Below are 19,621 nucleotides of genomic sequence, written 5' to 3' on the forward strand. Positions count from 1 at the left end.
CTTCATCTTCCCTGACATCAGAGGACAGTTGTCTTTATTGTATTTCCCATAGTTGGTGGCAAGCAAGCTTAGTGACTTGACACTACCCAATCAGTTAACAAGAAATGTTGCATTGGCTCTTTAACTGCATCAATCAGTTCCATGCTGTCTAAACACCAAAACTTGAGAAATCAGTTGAGGGGTGCCTGATGTGATCTCCTGACATTAAAACCAGCTCTCTGTGTCCCATTTAAAAAACAAGATACAGGAACTGACTCAGTAATAATGCAATTAATAGGAAATTGTTAAATACTTTCTTAAACCCTATCCATCAAACACTTGTGCATTACTTATTTTACATGAGTAGTCTCATTAACCTTAATGCACCTATTCATGTGAACTGAGTTACTTCCATGCTGTTTGCAAGACTGAGGCCTTATAATTTAAAACTTATTGCTGTATAATCACACACTTTTCCCCTACAATTCTTTTGCCTCCTTGTAAGTAAGCACATGGATTATTTTGCTTCACCATCCAGATTTTCTCTCTTTAATACTTTTTTCTAAATCACAGCCAAAAAGTTTCATGTTTATTGGAAATATAGGCTTTGCTCAAGTCTTCTACATAAGTCTTTGCGACATAGGCTTTACTCAAGTCTTCTACAAAAGAATGGATGCTTACCCTACAGAAGCCGTGCTTCTTCAAGAAGTCACAGTTGCTCTGGATCTCACAGTAGGTGCATGTGCACTTCATGTATGTAAGATTGATTTTTATACCACTGTCTTGCAAAGTTATACATGTGACCTGTGGCTCCTTGTGCTCCAGTATGAGGGCAAAAAGGGTTGGACAGCCACAACCCTCCCTCAAGTTCCTCACACTTCAAAGCCCATGGTAGACGAGGACTCTGGAAAGCAGGAATGGAAAGCACGTCATGGGATCCACACTGGCCTCAAAAGAACATCCTCAAAGAATCACAGTTACTGTAGGGTAAGTACCAATTCTTTTTTCTTGGAGTATGTGTCAACATGGGTCCAACAGTAGGTGGCCGGCAAGCAGTATCCCTTCAGGATGGTGGAAATTAGGAGTTTCAGCTGCCTCAGTAGAATACTGACTGTCCTCCTGAACTTGGCAACTGACCTCGTAGCTAAGTTCGAAGAACAGTGTTTGACAAAGGTCCATGCTGCTGCCTTGTAGATCTCTGATACTGGCACACTTCTGAAACAGGCAGAAGATGTCACTTGAGTTCTGATGGAGTGAGTTTGTACGTTTGGTGGGAGAGGTACAACAGCTGACTGGTAATACAAAGAAATGCACTGAGTAATCCATTTTAATATCTTGTGATGAAATGGCTTGACCTTTGGAACACCTCTAACCAGAAACATGCCAGGGGGGGGATGTCTGAATGCTTTGGTCCTGTCAGTGAAAAAAGCAGAGTCCTGGACACATCCAGTATATGCAATTCTTTTCAACTGGTGCCAAATGTGCTTTCAGGAAGAAGACAAGTAACTTGATAGAATTGGTTCAGATGGAAATTCTGAGACCACCTTAAGGATGAATTTCAGATGAGGTTTTAGCACCACCTTGTCCCTATGGAATGTTATACAGGGAGATTCAGCCTGAAGCGCCACTAACTTTGCTGGCTCAAGTGATAGCGACTAGGAAGATCATCTTCAGAGTGAGGTAACATGGGAGAATACTGACAGATGCTCAAATGCATCCTCTGTTTGGTGGGGAATTGCATAGTAGCCCTTTAAGGAACTGATACCATGGGGTGAGAGAAGACAGAGCAGGATTTGCTCCAGCAGGTGACAAGCTGAAATCATTAAGGTGCATTTTAAAGGAGCTGAGAGAAAGACGGGCTTATCTGAGGTGCAGTAAGTATCATGGATCTCTGGTATCAAGACTGGGGTGGAGCTGCCCATATTGAGAAACTCTTCTATTTGGCAGTGCTGAGTCAACCAGCCGCAGTGCCAATAAAGTTATTGATGCCAATGTCGATGACCCTAATGCCAATGTGGTTGGCACAGTTTTTGACTGTTTTCTTTCCTGTCGCTGCTTGATGCTTCCCATTCTTTGGAACTGTGGTAGGCTCCACGGTGGCATTTATCAATTGTTCGAGTAGGTGCAGTTACAGCTGTACATCCCTCAACTTGCAAGTCCTTGAGGAGAAAAATTAGCATGGCACATACTTATTGGGGATGCGACTTTCCCCTCAACAGAACAGTCATTTACTGTGTCCTTCGACCAGTAAGGTAAGTCTGTCACAGGCCAGGAAGAGTTTCAACTGGATGATTTGGAATCCACCAGACCAGTAGGTTCAGGGTGCCTAGCCCTGCTGTATGGGGAGGTGTAGATGGGGTCTCTTCTTCTCTTTTTCTTCACCAAAAAGTTTGAAAAGGAACGAGTTTGAAGCTTAGGAGTAGTGGGGCAGACACTTGCTGACTTCCATCTCTTTGTCACAGGTAGTAAGAAGGAGTTGAGTGAGGGTCATGGTCATGCTACCCTTTATGTTCTTGCACAGGAGCACAAGAAGACACTGGGTGTAAGCATGGCCCCCCATGGAAACTTCTATTTAAAAAAATCCCATCTTGCATGCATGAGCTGCAGGTGCACCTATAATGGAATCCACACCCACAGACACTTAAAGTTTTCTTTACAGCAAGACTTTCCAAATAACGCAACCTTAGGAGTGCAAAAACATGAATATAAAATAGTCTTTATTAATGTTTCTTTTCCTGTTATGGAAGATATTTGCATGGAAGTAAAATACTCTCTCTCAACCTGCCCAAATTTTGCTTCTGCTGGATTCTGCAAAGACGACATTAATCCAGTATTTACGGAAAAATGGAAAAAGATGTGATGCAACAGATTCCTCCTTCTGAATTTACAAGATTAAATGCGAGAAATCCCTTGTTTTAAATCACAAATATATGATGACAAAATCCATAGGATTTATTTAATTCAAAACCACTGTATATGAAATTTTGCTCCAGAAATAAAGTTCCTCTAATAGTCAATGCAATAATTTTATTATGGAATATTTCCTCTCCTTCAGCCAAGGTACACAATGCACAATTTAATTATGTCATTTTGTTCATGATTTTTAAAATTATGAAGAGAATTTAAAGTGCTGCTGCCCTTGTTTTGTAGGAGTGATAGTCTTTTCCCCTAAAACTGAAATATTTTACAGGTAAAGCTACTACAACTTTCTTCACCTCCTCATAGACCGACATCATCATCATGGATCATAATATGTGTACTAAGATTCCACTGGAATAATAAGAACCAAACCACCCTAATTTCAAAACCTGATTCCATTTAGCATTTTTAACTACTTTACCTTATAATGAAAGTTTTCATCTTCAAATTTTTCTCCATATACACTTTCTCCACCTGTGCCATTTTGATTTGAGAAGTCTCCACCCTGGATCATGAATTTCTTAATAACTATTAAGTAGAAAATGAGTCATAAGAGATGGTGTCAAAGCAGAAAGAACGTTAAGCAGGATTACATTCAAGGATGAAGACCAACCCCACTTCATCAACATGAGCCTTAATTCCTTTCTTATATGAGCAAGAATCCCCTGAACACTTCCATAGTTACAACCAGAAATTCACAACTTCTTGTGGCTTAATATAGAAAAAGCAAAATGGCTAACGATCAATCAAATTTCTCACTGGGCACATAATTGTGCAATACCAAAAATAAGCCATATATCCTTAGTATATAGCATGGTTTGATGATAACTTGCATCTACATCCTACATATTTTTACAATTATTTTACGCAAGAGAAGGACGGGCAACAGAAGTGTAATCTTGAGGGTACTGTAGAGAGGGAATCATGATCAGCAAAACAGTCAGGCGAGTCAGTTATACCCAAACAAAAGTGAACAAGATTTCTTAGTTATCAGATTCCCTCGAATTATCCATTTTCAGCTTTTTGAACAACACTTGACTCTCACACCTCAACAGGAAAACCATTTAATCTATTTATCACTCTCAGTAAAATATTTCATTAAATGATTCATTTATATCTGCAAATGTCAAACAGCATCATCTAAGTGAAAGTACAGGGGTCAGGGTGTCAGAAGGCCTAGTTTCTATTCCAGATTGTCACTGATAGCGTGACTTTGGGTGAGCTATTTTACTTCCTTGAGTCTCAATTTCTCCATCTGTAACATGAGTAAAGAATTATTATCCCATTTTCATAAAAACACTTTGAGATTCTTGGATGACAGTTAAAAAATAAAATTAATAACTTCAAAAATCTTATGTCCCAGAGTATAATAATTGTTTTAGAAAAATGTATTTTCCAAAGCTTTAATAGTCTAGTTCCTCAACATATGAAGAAAAGTCCACAATTACAACAGAGCAAGCTGGGATAAAAAAAAAATTTTTTTTCACATCAACTAATGATTTCGTATTTATTATAATGCAGTTTCATATTAGGAAGCCTACAGCACTGACTGTGGGATGTTCTAGAAAAGCATAACATGTACACACAAAACCAGGATTCAGTCCACAAATAAAAATCCTTCCTAATAACCTCCACCACCAGCTGTTGTGGAGAAAAACACGAGTTACTTTTCTGAACTGAAAACTCTTGTATTAAACCAAAATAGCTAATGAGTTCATTTTAGAAAGGCCATATGTTATGCTAAATCACTTTTAATATATTTCTACTGTAGCTTGGCTCTGCATTTTCTTTTTTTCCTTTCTAAATCACTAACTCAAAAGGATTTAAATATTGAAAGTCCAAGAAAACTCTCCCTGAGTTCCATGAAAGCCAGATCAGCCCATAACTTAAGTACTGATCACTGTTAGAAATCCACACACATCCCTACCCGCCCAATATTGAAATCAAACTGGTTTCAAAATACTTGAAGTCAACTGTTAATATTAGGCAACTTAAACAGAAAATGGGAAAAGAACAACAAAATAAACATGATTCAAACTTACTTCTATGGAAAGGGCATCCTTTATAATGAAGAGGCTTTCCAGTTGTAGGCCCTATCCCTTTTTCTCCTGTACATAGTGCACGAAAATTTTCAGCAGTTTTGGGCACAACATCTGCAAACAATTCTAAGACAATTCGACCAACTGGAATATGAGAGAGAAAGAGTGCGCACACATTTCAGTCCAATCCTGAAAAACAAGTGGAGGAGCCCAGCATCTCAAGACAAACATGTTTATATAGCAGATCTGTAAGCGTGGAAGAGGGGTGGAGGGCAGGGGGGGAATTAATGATTGAATTAACAGCATTTAAGCCATTGTTAAACTAACCTAATCCTTAAAATATACAATTTTCCATATCCCTCCTACTGCTACCATGGATAGAGCTAGTGAATTACAGCTACAATGTTTGTTATCATAGATTGGGGTGGGCAAACAGGGGTGGCAATGCCGCGGGCCTCGCACCATTCCCAGAAGCAGCCAGCACCATGTCCCTGCGGCCCCAAGGGGCGGGGAGGGGGAAGAGGAGGGCTCTGTGCACTGCCCTCGCTTCCAGGCACTGCCCCCCGCAGCTGCCACTGGCCAGGAATGGGGAACCGTGGCCAATGGGAGCTTCGGGGGAGGTACCCACAGGCAAGGGCTGCACACTAAGGGGCCACAGGGACATGGTGCCGGCCGCTTCTGGGAGCGGCGCAGGGCCAAGGCAGGCAGGGAGCCTGCCCTGGCACCATTGTGCGCCATTGCCACCTCGGAGCCGCTCCAGGTAAGCGGCGCTGGACTGAAGCCCAAGCCCCTCCTGCACCTGGCACCACAACTCCCTGCCCTGAGCCCCCTGCTGTACCCCGCACCCTTCCTGTACCCCAACTCCCTGCCCTGAGCCCCCTGCCGCAACCCGCACCACTTCTGCGCCCCAACCCCCTGCCTGAGCCCCCTCATACCTCCTGCAACCCTCCTCTGCCCCAACCCCTTGCCCCGAGCCCCTTCCTGCACACCACACCCCCCACACACACCCCTCACTCACTCCAACCCCTTGCCCCGGCCCTGCATGCAATTTCTCCACCCAGATGTGGCCCTCGGGCCAAAAAGTTTGCCCACCCCTGCCATAGATACAGTCAGTGAAAAACTGGCACCATGAACTGGTTAAGGGGGAGACCATGACAGATGTGTCTAAAAACTATTAGAAAACAATCCACACGTATATATGACTCAAATTCTGCCCTTGGACATGCTCACAGGACTCACATAGACTTAAAAGTGCACCAGATTTGTGCAGCACATATTCTTGTTAGAACATGTTGGGAAAATAGAGTTTTGCTTCCATGGAAAATTTCAACTGCTTTTTCTTTTTTATTGTCATTTTCCATGGAAGATAACTACTTTTGTTGAAATATCAAAACAAAAATATTTTGGCTGAAAACCAGGGTGGCCATGCAGGGTTGGTTTTCAGCCATTCATTTTTTTTTTTTTTAAACAAAATCTGCCACAGAAAGTGAATGCTTTTTGTGGGAAAAAAAATCAAACTCCTTTCCATTGAAAAATGGTATAAATGGAAATTTTTTGAGCAGCCCTAATCTCCATACTTAGACTTCAATCCCACAGAAATTTATATGCAATAGCACTTTTATATATGTGGACAATCACCGAGTAGAACTACAGTTTCCCTTTAAAACACATCTACTCTTAGATGCTAGAAATGTTTTTACTTAAAAATGAAACCTCAATTGGTAAACAAATCCACAGAGCATTAATCTAATTTCACAAAGCTGCCTTTTTACAATGATTCCACTCCAACCAGCTGCTAACTGTAAGTGGTGCTGCTGTTTTCTCATCAATCTGACAGTCAATTAAATAACTTTCAAGTAAGGCAATTCCTAACATAATTTTGTTGTACTGAAAGCTATATATATGAACATTAAATCTAATAATGGAGTGAAAGTAAATTAAAGTGTTTGAAAGTGTAATTCAGTAAGTTGGTTTTAGCATTTATTAAAGAACTGCTCACTTTTACCTTTTTTTTTATTCTCAGTATTACTGTTAAATAAATCACACATGAAATTCTGACAATATGGAAATGTCTGTTTTTACCAAAATCTTGAAAAGCTAAATTTTCCAAGCGCTGATTTTTTATTGGTTGGTTTTGTTGTTGTTGTGTCTGTGGGTTTGTTTGTTGGTGTGTTTTGTTGTTTGTTTTACACAAGCTGGAGGTAGCTTTTGAAAGTTCTACTTCAGTGACACCCATGATCTCAAGAGGCTGTTGACTAACACACATTTGGAGGCAAAAATGCCTATGAAGAACCATTCCCCACTACCTCCAGCCATGCCACTTATTCCTCCCTCTAGCAGGAACTTCCCTTTTTTGCAGCAGCAGACAACTTATGTCCTGTTTCGCTATGACTGTGCCATGGCACCCCCGCCCCGCCCCGCCCCCCCCCCCCCCGAAAAGTCAGTAAAGTGACATGCAGCTTTGAATCAGGTGCTACTAGATTTTATCCAGCTGAGAGGATCATTCTAATCAAGATGGAACATGGCACGTTGATACTAGTGGTCTCTCTGAGGCAAATACCCAAAGTCAAAACAACCGTGTGTGCTACAATGTATGACCCAGACTGGGTGGTATTTCAGCCAGCCCCTGTTTTAAGTGTGACATTCACATAGCACCTTGTGCCTTTTGATTAGTGTTTGTGGGGTCAGGCCTGTACACTGTGAACTCTTTAGGGTAGCAGCCATGTCACATTGTGTCTCTTTACTGCCATAGCAAGTACTCCTTTTATGGTGGTAAATCCCCAATAATTTGCGCTCCCATGTTATGTCCAAATTCATCGTCAGCCTGTGAAGCCTGGTGCATGGGTCTGTTTCTCTGGGTTCTGATGGTGTAGCCCTAAGCACCCCTCTCTTCACACTGTATACACTATTATAATCTTTGTAAAAAATACACCTAGTTAGGTATCATTTGAAAGATAACTCACTGATCATTAATATTCTTGCATGATGTATTTACACAGTGTGTATTAAGAGTTTTGGATATATGCTGGAGTTATGACTGAAGTGTGTTTATCAGGCATGTCCAGAGAGATTTTAAAATAGGTTTATCCTAAACAAAGGAATGGGGTTTACCTCAATTTAAATATAAGCAATAAACAGGGCCATCAAATTAACCAGGGGTGGTGGGCGGTAGCGAAATTGTAGGAAAGAGAGCAATTTGCATTTTAGTAGACACCAGCATGGGAAGAAAGAGCAGGGAGCTTCCAATCCCACCAGATGCCATGCAGTCTTCCTCTCAGCTTGAATAAACTTTACTTTGAGGGATAACTCTCATATCCTCAGAAGAATCCATTTCAAAGGTTTACTGGTCTATAAAGACAAGGAGTCTGCATCTCAAGTGAATCAGATGATTATACACAATATGACTGTACTATAAGAGTATTCAGAGTGAGGTCTTTTCTGAAGGCTATTGACACTCTGCTGATTAATATCACTGTGAAATGTATGTATTAACATTATATGAGGGAATATGGATACTTAATGATATTATGCTTTGACATCTGTGGCCAAATAGGGGGAGACAGGTTCACTCGCAGAGCGGAAAGAAGGCAGCTATTTACCAGTCTTCTATGTAAATTAAGTATGAAAGAATCCAAACAATGGAAGCCCTATTTACATAGATATCAGCAAGGGAATGGGAAGATCATAGAAAGAAAGAAAAAACAGCAGGAGATCTCTTGAAACAAAATTATTGAACTCTGGAAGATATAAGCAAGGACAGAAACCATCTTTGTGTCCATCGTTAGACAGACACATGGGAGCAGAGCTCTTGGAAGCTGGGAAAGAGGTCCTTCAACCAAGGTGGGCAATGAAGTCTCTAGAATCTCACTATAGATGAGGTACCTGCTTGAACAAAGCCTGTACCTTGCTAAATTATGGTTTAGACTTTTAGATGTGTGTTTTCACTTTTATTTGCTTATAACCATTTCCAACTTTTATTCTTGAACTCACTTAAAAGCCTATCTTCTTTTGTTAATAAACATGTTTTACTATTAATCTAAACCAACGGCAAGGTGTTTAAATGACAGTAAATGTTAATGCCAGTGAATATGGCAAGCTGGTGGGATTTGTCTCTTTAAAGGAGACAACAGATAATTGTATTCCTCTCAATGCTGCACAGCACAGGGGCTTGGGAAAGTTCAGGACAGGAGGCGTGAGGGGTCACATCAGCCAAGTCTGGTACAGAGAAGAGCAGCCTGAGATCATGGCTGGCAAGCTGCTGGATTCAATGTGGCTCACTCAGAGCTGTACAGAACATAAGTGCTCGCTGGCTGCCTGTGTGGCCCAGGCTTGGTCTACACTAGAGAGTTAGGTCATGGGTGGCCAACCTGAGCCTGAGAAGGAGCCAGAATTTACCAATGTACATTGCCAAAGAGCCACAGTAATATGTCAGCAGCCCCCCATCACCTCCTCCAACCGCACTCCCAGCGCCTCCCGCCACCAGCAGCCCCGCTGATCAGCACCTCCCCCCCCTCCCGATCAGCTGTTTCGTGGCCTGCAAGGAGGTGGGGGAGGAGGAAGAGCAAGGACAGGGCAGGCTCAGAGGAGGGGGCAGGAAGAGGGGGAGTGGGGGCAGGGCCTGTGGCAGAACCAGGGGTTGAGCAGTGAGCACCCCCCGGCACATTGGAAAGTTGGCGCCTGTCGCTCCAGCCCCCGAGTCGGTGCCTATACAAGGAGATACATATTAACTTCTGAAGAGCCGCATGTGGCTCTGGAGCCACAGGTTGGCCACCCCAAGTTAGGCTGACATAACGCAGCTTATGCTGGCCTATGTCAAGTGTCTACACGGCAGGCTTGCTCCCACCGATGTAAGTGCCCTACGACACCAAGACCTCCACAAGAGGCTTATGTTGGTACACTATAGTTAGGGTGACACAGTATCTGTGTCATTTATCAGAGTAACAGCTGTGTTAGTCTGTATTCGCAAAAAGAAAAGGAGTACTTGTGGCACCTTAGAGACTAACCAATTTATTTGAGCATAAGCTTTCGTGAGCTACAGCTCACTTCATCGGATGCATACTGTGGAAATTGCAAAAGACATTATTATATACACAGACACCATGAACCAATACCTCCGCCCACCCCACTCTCCTGCTGGTAATAGCTTATCTAAAGTGATCATCAAGATGTGCTGGAAATGGCCCACCTTGATGATCACTTTAGATAAGCTATTACCAGCAGGAGAGTGGGGTGGGCGGAGGTATTGGTTCATGGTGTCTGTGTATATAATAATGTCTTTTGCAATTTCCACAGTATGCATCCGATGAAGTGAGCTGTAGCTCACGAAAGCTCATGCTCAAATAAATTGGTTAGTCTCTAAGGTGCCACAAGTACTCCTTTTCTTATTATATACACAGAGACCATGAAACAATACCTCCTCCGGCATTCCTTACACTGGCTGTCTTGTCCATTTGAGGGCTGGGGGAGCCCTGAAATTGACAAGAAAGCAGGCTCCTGGCTCCCCAGCTGGGCTGCTGCTGGGTCTCAGCGCTAAGCTGCGCGCCCCTCCACTCCCAGCTGGGCGCGGGAAGGTGAGAAGCCCGCACCGGCGGGGGGCAGCTGGGCTCCCAGCTCCCATCCCCCCCCCCCTTCAGTCACTGGAAGCGCTCCTGGTCAGGCTGCGCACCAAGGACAGAAGAAGGGAGGGGGACATGGCCATCCGCCACCACCACAACGATTACTGCGGCGGCTGTACGTCAACCTGCCTTCCTTAAGCCTGTAGCCAGATAGGGCGCCACATGTAGCCGAACATTTTGAGGCCCTCGGGGCTGTCCCCGGAGCACGCAGGCCCCGACCGAGGGCTGCGCTGGCAGCGCTCAGGCCCTGCACAGTGACAGCCACAAACCCCTTCTCGGAGGCGAGGGGGCTGCCCTACAGGAGCCCCCGGCAGGCTCGCGGGACCAGCCCCCCTCCGCTCCCCGACCCGCGACTCCCCGCCCGACGCGCTACAGACACAAAGCAGCTTGGGGGCCTGGGCGGCACAAGGGCCGCCGGGGTGCCCGGGCCAGGCGCGAAGGGACCGCGGCTGCTGCCCCTTCCCGTCTACCCCGCCCTCCGGGGGAGGGGGCTGGCGAGCAGCAGCCCCGGGGGCGCTGCCGCGGGGCTGCCCGCCGAGAACCCTCCACCCCCGCGGCCGCCAAGCTGCCTTCCCCGGGGTCTCGCGCCCGTTCTCCAGGGCAACCTTCCCCCCCCCCCCCCGCCGCCGCCGCCGCCGCCGCCGCCCCTGCCCCTCCCGGGAACGGTCCCTCTCGCGCCCTCCCTGCCCGGGAACCTTCCATGTCCTCACGCACCTCGTTCGCCTCCGACGTCCACATCGAAGAAGACCTTGGGGTTGGCGACCGGGGACGGGGGCGCCATGCTCCAGCTACCGGCGGCTCCGCTGGTCGCTCCTCCCCGCCCGGCCACGTGCACTGACTTGGCTTCCGTTTCGCCGGGATCGGGAGAATAGCGGCGGCCGCTGGGCGTTGGGCTCGGGCTCGGGCTCGGGCCCGCCCCCTGCTGCTGCCTGTAAGCCTCTCACAGGCTAGTCGGCGCAGAGAACCGTGCAGCCAGAGGGGCCCATGTGACCGCGCACGAGCCTTCCCTGTCCGATGCACCGGGGGTGCAGACGAGCAGCGTCCGTCTATCCTGGCAGCTGCTGCTCCTAGCCCCCTCCTTGAGGGACGGCGTGGGGGCAACCTCATGACGGGACACACCAAACGTTGCACTGGGTGCCCTGTGTCCTTCGTTTCTCACGCTTGCTTAAGTCTGACTAACTGGGGGAGACGTGGGGACCCCGTCCCGTGTAGATGCGCTTCTCGTCCTCTGCTGATAGAGGATTTTGCTTTTTGTGCGTTGGCTCACTGAATCATTGAGATTTCCTGCCAGTCACATTGGCCCACAGCCTCGAAGATATTTAGGCTTTGAGGATCTGGGCCCTTGTGCCAGTTTGAGGAGACCACCAGTCCCTGATTTCTCTGCCAGCATGGGGCAATTGACACCTTGGTGCCCCCAGGTCACAAAGTAATCTAGTGTAAAGACATGCACTCCTAACAATATTAATATCTTGCATGGACACAGAGATGCTACTGAAACTGTGTCACATCTAAAAGGCCAGGAGGGGATTTCTACACAAAAAGTCCAAACAAGAACCAAATGTAAGCATGCACATGACAAGCAAGTGGTTGGGGGTATCTCACAATTCATGGCTAAATTTCCCTCCTCCTCTTCTGGAAGCAGGACTGGAATTGGAGACAACTTTTTAGCCCTTGATCCTTTCTCCAGTTTTGGGCAGCTTGATGGACTTTAAATTGTAAGACTGAAAATTTCTAGTAAGCAATATACAAGAAACCTTTGGGTGGTTGTATGTTGAAGTATTTAACTTTATATTGGGTTTAATTTTTTTACTGTTTCCAAATTAAAATTAACTAGATAAAATGTCTTTTGCTGCACCCTTTGACAGTCTCATGTGAAGTCTGCACAGTAACAATGCTTTGAGTTCTGAGCCCCCAAAAAATCAACCCCAACATCAAAATGCTTGAGGGGAAAGTCATTTTTGTTATCTTATTATTTATTACCAGTTTTAAAATCCTGGGGCATGGCTTGGGGAACATATTTTCAATATAAAACAAGATGGAAGTGATACTGATTGGGAAAGAACTTTGAGGACCTGGTGTACAAATTTTCTTCTTAATACAGGGTAGACATTGATGTTCTAGTGAAACCCCTTAAATGCAGAGCACATTGTAATGGCTGGACAGATAGCTATAGATCAGCATTCACATTTCACCAGGTCCTTAGAGCGCTTTCCCCATTAATTAGTATCACCTCTATGTTGTCTGGTTTGAGCTGCATCAAGCTGGCTCTCATCCATCTCTTAATATGTGCCAGCCAGACACTGATAGAGTGTGGGGACAGTAGTTCCAAGATCAAAAGATAAAACAAAGTAGAGCGGTCTGTCACTGGTGTACTGATGACACTGGGTCATGATAATTTTGAGTGCCTTTATATAAATGTTGAACAGAAGAGTATTGAGCTCCACAAGGACCATACAGCTGGAAGAAAGAACAGTCATCCTTCACCATTTGGGAACAATTGGAAAGGAGTGAGTGGAACCAGTCTAAGACAATTCCATCTTTCTAAGCCAGGTCATGCAGCTGTGTCAGTAATTTCACATGCTCAAAGGACACCAAAACCTTGAGTCATCAGATATCTGGCCTCAATCCATTGGCCTAAGGAGATCTCCGACCATTACAATTAATATTGTTTCTATGTCACGACCTGGGCTGAAACCTAACTAGGTGATGTTCAGGTCCAGGTAGGTGAGTGGTTAGCTGTTTGTGATGATGGCAACAACTTCTCATTTATCTTTCCCAGAAATGATCTCAACCAGGCAGTAGTTGGCCAACATGCTTGTGTGCAGAACAGATTTTTATGAGCAGAGGTCTGACTAAAGTTTTTCTGAGAGGTGTTGGTAACTTTTCCTCTGGAAGAGTCATTAACAATGTCTTCCAGGAGAGCATTTAGGCAGTCCCTGCAGTATTTCACTAGCTGGTGGAAGGGAGGGAGTGGGTCCAGTTAGCATGTGGTCAATACTTTATTATTACGTTACTATAATTTATATTACCATAGTGTCTATAGGTCACAATGTGCTAGGCGCTATACAGACATAGAAAAAGACAATCACTGCCTCAAAAAGCCTATAATCTAAGATTCTTAATAGACAAGACAAACAAAGGGTGGTAGAAAGGAAGTATTATAGCCCTTATTTTTACAGATGGAGAACCAAAGAAAAGAGAAATTAAATGTCTTTCCCATAGTCATACAGGAAGACTGGAGGTAGATCTGGGATTTGAATCAAGATATCTGAAGGTCTAGTCAAGTGACTTAACCACAAGATCATCCTTACTCAATACAGTGATTGTATGATCACCACCTCTTAGGACATCGGTTTATATGCATTGACAGATAGTGGAACATTGGTAAATAGATTCTGGAAAGAATACTGAATTATGTTCTGATTAAATGAATGCATGAGATTCTACATGAAATTTACAAGTAAATGATTATTTTAAATTGACATAAGGTGTCTCCAAGTAGTAAAACTATTGACCTTTGTGAGCCTTATTTTAATTTGAAATAAGAATTTAGGAACTACATCTCTAGGCCCATATTCATTAGCTCTGTTGATTAGTGAAATTAATTATTGGAAGTATTTTGAAGATGAAGCAGTAGCTGATTTGCTTGCTGAGCTGCTTTATCCATGTTTAACTTCAAATGCTTAATTTTCTGTACATGTAGCAATAAGGGACCAATCCAACTCTCACTGCAGTAAATCAGAGTCTTTCTATTGGATAAGCACTTAAAATTTTCAATATGTATTAAAAATCTTCCCCTCCACTGTCCACAACCTCTTGCTCTTCCTTTCTCATCCAGGTGTAACTCTTTCTCCACCTGAGCAAGTCAGTTATTGCTAACATCTGAAGAAGAGAAGTGTTGCTCTGATGGGTCTCATAAGATCAGTCAGAGAAGAGCCCTCCTTACATCATGTAGAATTTATACATCAACCAACCCAATTAAAAAAAAATCCTGCTCTTCTACCCTCCTTGACTAAGGAATCTGTACTTGGGATGGATATAAATATATAATTTAATCACAATAATCCTCATTATAGACCATACATTTTAGGGCCGGAAGGGACCATTATTATGATCAACTAGTCTAACCTCCTACATAATATTTCTTGAACTTCATCAAAAAGGAAGTGGCTGTGATAGAGTTAGGGAGCTCTGAGCTGTAGGAGGCCTGTTAGGGCTGCCCCAATGCAGAGGATGGGAGGTATCAAAGGGAAGGCATTCAGCAAAGGGAAACAAATATGCAGCCCCCTCTGTCTCATTTCTGACCATATTTCCCCCCCCAACCAGCTCTTTGCCCTGTTCCTCATCCAATATCCCAGCTCCCTCCATATCCCCCCACTTCAGGAGAGAGGTTATGAGTGTTATTGCTACATTGCCATGCATGTCCCTCTAATAATATATCCCCAAACTTCCTTTCTCCCCTCTCAGCAAATACCTCCATAAGACCCCAGTACTGACCCCATAAAGCAGGACAGTTCCTGCCCCAGCAAACTGGAAGTACTGTTGTGATGAACCTACTGGAGTGTGAGCAGAATCAATCTCTTTCTGTAGGTGAGATAGTCAAAATTATGGTGAAAGGGATTTAATCTGGACACTATTTGGCTTGCTTATTTTTCTTGCATATTGTGTCTATTTTTCCTTTGTTTTATACTAATTTTCCATTAAAAAGGGAAAGCATTTCAATATCAGCCTCCACATCCTGAAAAAGGGAGCAAATGTGATACTTCCTGTCACACAGTTTTTTGGAGATGAAAGCTGGCATGATATTAACTGTGACTGAATTTTTCACACCAGTAAGAGTCTTATATAAACCATGAATTTCCTAGAGTGGAACTAGGTATTTACATCGAGAGAAAAACAAACACATTTCAAGGAATTAGTGTTGTCTTTACTTGATAACATTTTGTACAGAATATATAAAGTTGAACTCTGTTTAAAACTTGACATTCAGACTCTACAGTTGGGCACCATCACTTTAACTGATGAAAGAACACAATGCCCTCTATAATAAACATTTCATTAATCTTTCTTGTCAAAAAGCATTCAGGGGAAAAAAGCTGTATAAGACAGATTCTCTCTCATTGTCTTGGTTGGTACAGCTAACTTGTACAAAATATCAGAGTTCAGGAATAACCCTAGCATTTTTCCTCTTCTTCTCCACGGGTCTTTGATCATGATGAAATTGTTACACACTAGGATTTCTGTCTATTAAATATAGTTTTTTTTTCCATTCCTTTATTCTTTATTAGACTGTGAACCTGCATTTGACATAGGGAAGAAAAGTTTAAGCTGTAAGGGCTTGATTCTGCAAGAGGCTGAGCTCTCTGGCCCAGTTCAGTAAAGCACCTAAGCACATGCTTAACTTTAAGAATGTGAGTAGTTTTATTGACTTTAATAGGATTAATCATGCTTAAAGTTAAGCACATGCTTAAGTGTCTCATTTGATTGAGGCAGAGCACTTAGCAGGATGTGGGAGTGAACCCTAACTGAAAAATATGTAGTGGTTCAGGAGAGTACCATGTGAACTCAAGTGCTAAAAGAGAGAAAGACATTTCTAGACGGATTTTAAAAAGGAAAAATCTTTGAAAATCTTGCCTTGCAGTTCACTGACAAAGGGGGTTGTTTGGCTCCTAGCAGGATTTAGAGAAACTGTCATTAAACTGAATTCAGATATATCTGGTACATCCTAAACTTGTGAGGTAATTTAAAAAAGAAAACCCACCTATGGCATGTTGGAGTAAAACTCAAAGAGGAAGGATGGGCTAAAAAGGTTAAAGGGAAAGTTATGCATTTATCCTCCACTAGTTTTCAGATGCCCTGACCTCTAGAGAAAAAAAGGTGCAAGAAAAAATGAGACTGCCTGATAATGTGTATAAATGATGGGATGGCTTTCAAAAGATTATAAATGCTCACCTTTTACAGCTATGCATTTTCTTAGTTTCTTTCTCCTCCACCGCCACCACACTATTCAATATTTAGATTGTAGTGATTAAAAGAAGACATATCTAATAAACCTTTTTGTTGATTTTTAATATTAGAGACTGTTAATGAACAAGTGCTTTATTCTATACATCACTGGTGTTTCAGAACCACTCTGCTAAGATAGGTTTCAGAGTAACAGCTGTGTTAGTCTGTATTCGCAAAAAGAAAAGGAGTACTTGTGGCACCTTAGAGACTAACCAATTTATTTGAGCATGAGCTTGAAGTGAGCCGTAGCTCACGAAAGCTCATGCTCAAATAAATTGGTTAGTCTCTAAGGTGCCACAAGTACTCCTTTTCTTTCTGCTAAGATAATTCTTCAGAGGATCATATCCCTTTAAAAATTCTTTCACTTTTAACTGGGTATGTTCTTTACGTAAAAGACAGTGAAACTGTTCATCTATATCATAGCAACACACCTTGCTACCACATTAGCCAAGAGGGTAGGAAAGGTTGCTGCAGCAACAGCATGTTATATAATACTCCATTCAACCAAGAGTGAGTAAGCTACTTTGTAGCGGGAAGGGGGGAGTTATTTTCTACAGTCCCCAGCTCTTTGCTGCTGGCAGCTTGTCTAGCTGCTTGCATGATATAATACATTCTTTGTGGCGGTGATATTTCCTAAATTGATCATATTTTATTCAGTATTTTTGAAGTGCCAAGAAAAATTGTATTTCATTATTTTTACAGTGCCCAAAATGTGCTATGTGCTTTACAGAACACATAAAAAGATATGGCCCCATCCTCAAAGACTTTTATAAAATATACATCACCATATCAAACAATTAGATCGCTTTTTGTAAACTCATCTCTCGTTAATTGAAACTCTGGACTAACTAAAGATAAAGGTATCTTCTGAGTTTACTCATAGGTTGAGCTCTTGTGAAGCTCCTAAGCTCCTCCATAGATCCTGCAAAGCTTAGCTTTGACTGTGAATAGTTTAGAAGCTCTGCAGAGCTGAAACCTAAGTGGTGTGCTCAGGATTCAGAGACAGCAGCCAAAGGCATCAGCTCTAATAGAACTGGAAGTTTCTTACGTGCCTGGCTTCAGGCTGGGAAAGACAGGTATGTATTTCAGGGGACATGGTTCCTTCCCTGCGCTGTCCTAGGTGCAGAACCTAGCTCCTAAGCTTTGTAGGAATGGAGGTTCTGAAGAGTTACTCTCCTGTGAAACTTAGGAGCTCTGCAGAGTTTAACAGGTTTTTGATTATCCAAGCCTCCAGTTATCGAAAAGTTTTGGGTGACAACCTATCAACGCCATAGTTTACTGTTGGGGACACAGATGCTACCTCCATAAAGACTAGCTTCTCTTCTGACGGAAGAGTGTCATCAGATAGTCTCTTATAGTAAACAGGGTGTATAGTAAACTCTGGATAGATTCTATGGATATGTGTTTATTTTTAATCTATCACATTTCTATTTACATATTCTCCTGGTCTCTGGAAAAGCCCTTCAGCATCACAACCTGTTAAACTTTATCAGCAAATGGCCTATTTTTTGTTGCACTTTACTTGCTCATGTTTTGCACCTATATGTATGTGAAGAAGCTACCCATCTTTCTTGCCACTTATACTTTACTTCCTAACTCTGTCCACCTTGCCTGAAAAGCATGTGACAGTGCACGATGGTTGTGGAAGTTGGTCCCCAATCCGGTGCTCAGTGTGCAGCTTCATTTACTTCATAATTATTTAGAAATTGCCATTGGAAGTTTGAAAGGGCCCAGCAGTGTCTGTATATGTTGGTACCAAACTGAGATGACAGTCACTGTCACACATACAAACACAAACCACTGTGAACCAGTTTTGTACCAAGCATCAACCCTCATGTAGACTAGAGCCCGCAGTCTTTGCAACAGCAAAAGTTGCTTGAGAACTTTATGGAAGAGACATAGTCCGCTATTCAGGGATTAGATGCCTACATTAAAGATCATCCAAGTAGTGCCTATTGTTGGCTATGGGAGCAGCTGCTTACGTGCCCTAGTATCTTGAGATATCATAACTGTATATATACAGAGTTTGAACTGATTGGGGTAGAGTTAGTTGGCAAGAGAAAGAAATCTCATTTCCTTTTCTGTGGAACATCTTATTTCTCTCTCAGTTCTATTAAATATCCCAAGATGACTTTCATCTTGGGCTCATATAGACATTTCTGAAAAGGTTCTCATGTATTATTTAACTTTGTTTTGCTTTTGGAATAGCACTAAACAGCATGAGGTTTCCAAAAAATGGAGAAGATGTTTCTGGATCCTCTTCAAAAGCTTTTCCCAACCCCATATGCACATACCACTAGTCCTTCTACAAGGCTCTTCACCTCTCTGAAAATCAGTCAGGACAAGAATGAGCCTGTGGCCTCATCATGGGTGGGAAGAGGAGGAAGGTGCAAGACTGCACCAGGGCCCAGTCCCTCTCTTTGGGGAAGTGCTTACTTCAATTGCCCACACTGGGCCGAACTGCCCCCCAAAAATCAGCCCCATGTCTTTTCCTGTAGTAGACTGTGGAGCTGGCTATATGCAAAAAAGGCAGCATATCACACCTTTCTAACCCATTTTTGAAGGATAAGTAATTAAAAGAATGTGGGCAATAAGACATGTGCCAAACAAAACCACCCAAAACAACCCTCCCACCATAACCCCCAACAGAACGGTGGCATCAGGTAATCAGATTATTTCACCTGTGAACAAAACAAACCATGAAAAAGCAGAAATGAACAAAGCAACAAAGGCCCCAATCCTGCAGAGTCCCAGTGGGAATACTCAAATGGTAAAATTAAGTATGTGCCTAATCAACAAATGAGGGCCAAAGTTTGGATCCTTGATAAACAGATAAGCTGGCATTTCCTCAGTCTTTGGATCAGCGATCTCTGTCAGTCTGTTACAGAGAGAAGGGCTAGAAGAAAAAAATAATCCCAAAGTCTCCAAATTCAGGATCTGGACTTGTTCTGTTACAGAGAAAGGGCCCAATGGCAAAGCTTGGATCTGAACATTCACAAAATTCAATGGACTTTTTGGATCCAGGGATTTGGTTTGGGCTATCTCTGATTTTAGGGAAAATGT

General features: G+C 43.0%; 1 protein-coding gene across 2 annotated transcripts in view; it reads right to left on the reverse strand.

Moving 5' to 3' along the window:
* The window catches only part of PPID (peptidylprolyl isomerase D), a 31,774-nt gene extending 20,286 nt beyond the window's left edge, over positions 1–11,488 (reverse strand). The window contains exons 1-3 of one of the 2 annotated variants that reach the window (XM_074951064.1): positions 11,267–11,488; positions 4,941–5,081; positions 3,320–3,426 (exon numbers count right to left, since the gene is read on the reverse strand). In XM_074951064.1, coding sequence (XP_074807165.1) covers positions 3,320–3,426; positions 4,941–5,081; positions 11,267–11,333 — 315 coding nt within the window. In that variant the 5' untranslated portion in view covers positions 11,334–11,488. The remainder of the gene's footprint in view (positions 1–3,319; positions 3,427–4,940; positions 5,082–11,266) is intronic. The other variant, XM_074951063.1, reaches the window with a different exon arrangement.
* Positions 11,489–19,621: the final 8,133 nt, after the last annotated feature.

Source organism: Natator depressus, chromosome 4 (genome assembly GCF_965152275.1).
Source record: "Natator depressus isolate rNatDep1 chromosome 4, rNatDep2.hap1, whole genome shotgun sequence".
In the NCBI taxonomy this organism is placed as follows: Eukaryota; Metazoa; Chordata; order Testudines; family Cheloniidae; genus Natator; species Natator depressus.